We start from the raw sequence: 3,611 nt of genomic DNA, 5'->3' as shown, positions 1-3,611 counted from the left end.
TCCTAAACATAAGGTTGGTTCTGTGCTGCTCCGAAATATATGAGAACGTTTTTTCTCCATTTCTTTTCCCCCATTGGATTCCATACTGAATAGTTTAACCACATCAGATTCGCAGGTCTGCCATTGTAAAATAAAATCATGCCTCTGCTAGCTACATGCGGTTAATTATTATGCCCTTACTGAAGGCAAATAAATGCAGACAACCAACATTTCAGCCTCATAATTGGCTGGTCCAGAGATTGAAAATAAGGCCCTACTATTGCCGCAGAAGCACTAAAAGGACATCCCCGTTGATGAATTGAAAAAAGAAGTAGGCATTCCTAATCTGGTTTCTACACATCCAAGATCTGGAGTTTAGCCTTGCTCCAAGCAAAGCCATAGCCTCCAAAAACAAATGGTGCATATGAATCAAGGGCAAGGGGAGACAAGCTATGCTCGTAACTCCAGGATTCAGGTACCTTCTCCTCTCTTGATTAATGCACTAAATATTGTTTCTATGGTCTGCTGTTCTGTTCTTTGATACTTGCCTTCTCTACCACTCTTTCATCATGAACTTGTTCAAAGCATAGAGCATGCATTATATTAGTGAGACTTAGAAAATTAACTGGGGAGGTTAAGAAGCACACCAAGAGATTACGCTAGAGTTTCTGATAATTAGAACTTGGTTGCAGAATGCTCAACAAAACAGGATGAAGCCCCTGATAGAAGGGTCCATCTTTGAGTTATGCAGCAACAACACCTTGTTCCCTGGAAAGATACTGATCGCAGACTTGGGCTGCTCCTCTGGCCCAAATGCGCTTGCACTGGTATCGATTGCCGTCGAGGCCATCCACAGCTATTGCCTTCAGTTTGAGCAGACACTACCGGAAGTGTGCGTGCTACTCAATGACCTGCCTGACAACGATTTCAACACAGTGGTGAAGAGCCTGGTCACACTCCGTCAAAGCAAGAAGCCCAATGTTTTGACTGGTGTCACGCCGGGGTCATTTTACGAGAGGCTCTTCACTAGTGGCTCAATGCATCTTATCTGCTCATCCAACAGCCTGCATTGGCTCTCAAAGGTGCGAGTTTGACACTACTCGATCAATCGATCCAGTGGATTACTTGATTTTGTAAGCAAAACCTTGTCTTTACAGGCTCCTGAACATCTCACAAGGAACCAGATCCCGGCGTATGACATGGATGAGCATGCTAGGTGTGAAAGCCTCCCTATTGTCCTCGAGGCTTATGCACAACAGTTTAGGGAAGATTTCACACTTTTCCTGAAGCTAAGAGCCAAGGAATTGGTTCCAGGAGGCCGAATGGTTGTTTCCCTTGTAGGGAGGCATTCTGATGTGACCGCCTCCAAATTCTCTCACCTCTGGGAAACTGTAGCTCAGATTCTAAGTGTCATGGCCTCAGAGGTACATTATTTACCTTCTTTTTCTAGTATTTGCAGCATTTGATAATCCACTTGTGAGTATTTGAGCTCCTGATCGATCTTATGGTATGGTTGACAGGGTGTGATAGACAAAGCCAAGTATGATTCTTTCTACGTGCCGATGTATGGAGCATCCAGTGAAGAGTTGATGGAGATCATCCAAGAAGAAGGCTCCTTCTCAATCACGGACATGCGGGTATATGACCCCGCAACTGATATGAACAATGCACTCTTTACATCAAGTTGGTTCATAAATCATCTGAGAGCCATATTTGAGCCTATAATAGTCGAGCATTTCGGAGACGTCATGAATGAATTTGTGAGAACTGCGGAGCAGCGCTGGACCCTCGAGGGCAGCGTGCAAGACGAGCGTGCCAAATACCCGCGAGCTATGCAGGTCGTATCGCTTGCGAAGGCATGATGATCAGGTACACCCCATTTGATGCGACTGTCTTATTGCTTTCTTTGAGGCTACAACGCGTGCCCACTTGATAACTTGAACTACATCCAATGACGCGACGCGACTGTACAATTTCTTTCTTGGGGGCAACAATGTCTGCCCACTTCGTTATGTAAACTGCATGCTGTCATGTGCCAGCTATTTCATTATGAATCTCTGTGTTTAGTGTGATATGTACTCCCAGCGTTCACAAATAATGGATGTTTTGGATATATTTAATATGGACTAGACAAAAGGAGGATTAATTAACGGAAAAGGTATTTGCCGAACATAGCTCTTTGGGGACAGATCCGAACGCATTAGGCGACGTTGGGTCGCAATCCGGCGGTCACCTTTCTGCATATTGTCGCAATCGCCTTTGAATGTTGTTGCTTTCCACTCGTGGTCCTCCCCACAAGCAACGCTTAATACCCTTCCACAGGAGCGTTGTCTTTGTGCCGGACGATGTTAGGCACCCGCCATAGCTATTTTGGAAAAGTTCTAGTGGCGGGTGAAAAAAACGCCAGCCACTGCTAAAGTCTCATCAGTGATGGGAACTATTTCTCACCTGCCAAAGCTAAAGTTGCACAGAGTAAGCCGTGGGACAGAAACAGCACTGGCGGGTATTTTATGGCGCCGGGCATTTAACACGCGCCACAACTTTTTAAAATTTTCCAAAGTTAGTTGTGGCGGGCAAAAACTACCGCTAGCCACGGGTCTCGCAATTATGGAAAAAAGTGCTTGCCTGTATCATGTTCATTAACCCAGATCGTAATCTCAAGCTTGAGCATGGCGCTTACAGTGGTGTATATTCAACATAGAAAAAGTTTGAAGGCGAAATACTAACAAAAACAGAGTTCTATCTATAGGGCAACTCAAAAAGTTGAAAATTTTGAGCATGAAACTTTGGACGGCATGTATTAAACATAGAATAAGTTTGAAGTTGAAATGATGTAAAAAAAATCTGTTCCATGTGGTAGGCTATTGTTTCCGTTCGAAACCCTGACACTTCACCGAAGAGTGTTCGATTTGTACATGAGGTGCGTCAAGTTTTTGTTGTAATGCACTCACATTTTTACCACACCCTACGGTTGTTCTGTGAAGGCACCATGCCAATTTACATCCATTTTGGAGTTCGTTTGTGCACTACTTGGAATGGAAGAGCGTTTTGCCATTTTTAGTGGCCGGAAAATCAATTAATGCTTCGAAAATAGCAAAACAACTCAAAAGTGGCCAAATTTGAGCATGAAACTTTAGATGAGGTGTATTAAACTTAGAAAAATCTTTAGTTGAAATAATGTAAAAAAACAATTGAGTCCCATGTGGTAGGTTGTGGTTTCCTCTTGAAACCTTGACACATCACCAGAGTGTTCAATTTGTACACGAGGTGCGTCATGTTTTTGTCATGATGCTCTCAAACTGTTTGCCACACCCTACAGGTGTCCTGTGAAGGCACCATGCCAAGACTCGTCCATTTTGGAGGTCATTTGAGTGCTATTTGAAATGGAACAACGTTTTGACCTTTTTAGTGGCCGGAAGTCAGTTACTACTTCGAAAATAGCAAAACAACTCAATAAGTGGAACTTTGGATGGTGTGTACTAAACATAGCAAAACTTTGAAGTTGCAATGATGTTAAAAAGGTTGAGTGTTGTGTGGTAGGTTGTGGTTTCTGTTCGAAACCCTCACACTTCGTCGGAGAGTTTTGTCGTATTGACCTCAAATTTTGAGCACACGGTACATGTGTCCTATTA

The 3,611-nt window shown here is 43.5% G+C and overlaps 1 protein-coding gene across 1 annotated transcript; it reads left to right on the top strand.

Moving 5' to 3' along the window:
• The first annotated feature begins 286 nt into the window (after positions 1-286).
• LOC119282211 (jasmonate O-methyltransferase-like) lies at positions 287-2,099 on the top strand. Its single transcript, XM_037562522.1, has 4 exons — positions 287-454; positions 672-1,061; positions 1,137-1,403; positions 1,500-2,099. Exons 1-4 carry the CDS (start codon positions 395-397, stop codon positions 1,839-1,841), a joined length of 1,059 nt encoding a protein of 352 aa, XP_037418419.1. The 5' UTR covers positions 287-394; the 3' UTR covers positions 1,842-2,099.
• Positions 2,100-3,611: the final 1,512 nt, after the last annotated feature.

The sequence above is a fragment of the Triticum dicoccoides genome, chromosome 3B (assembly GCF_002162155.2).
Source record: "Triticum dicoccoides isolate Atlit2015 ecotype Zavitan chromosome 3B, WEW_v2.0, whole genome shotgun sequence".
NCBI classification, from domain to species: domain Eukaryota; kingdom Viridiplantae; phylum Streptophyta; class Magnoliopsida; order Poales; family Poaceae; genus Triticum; species Triticum dicoccoides.
Note: the sequence above shows the minus strand (reverse complement) of the source record. Positions and strands in the feature narration are given on the sequence as shown.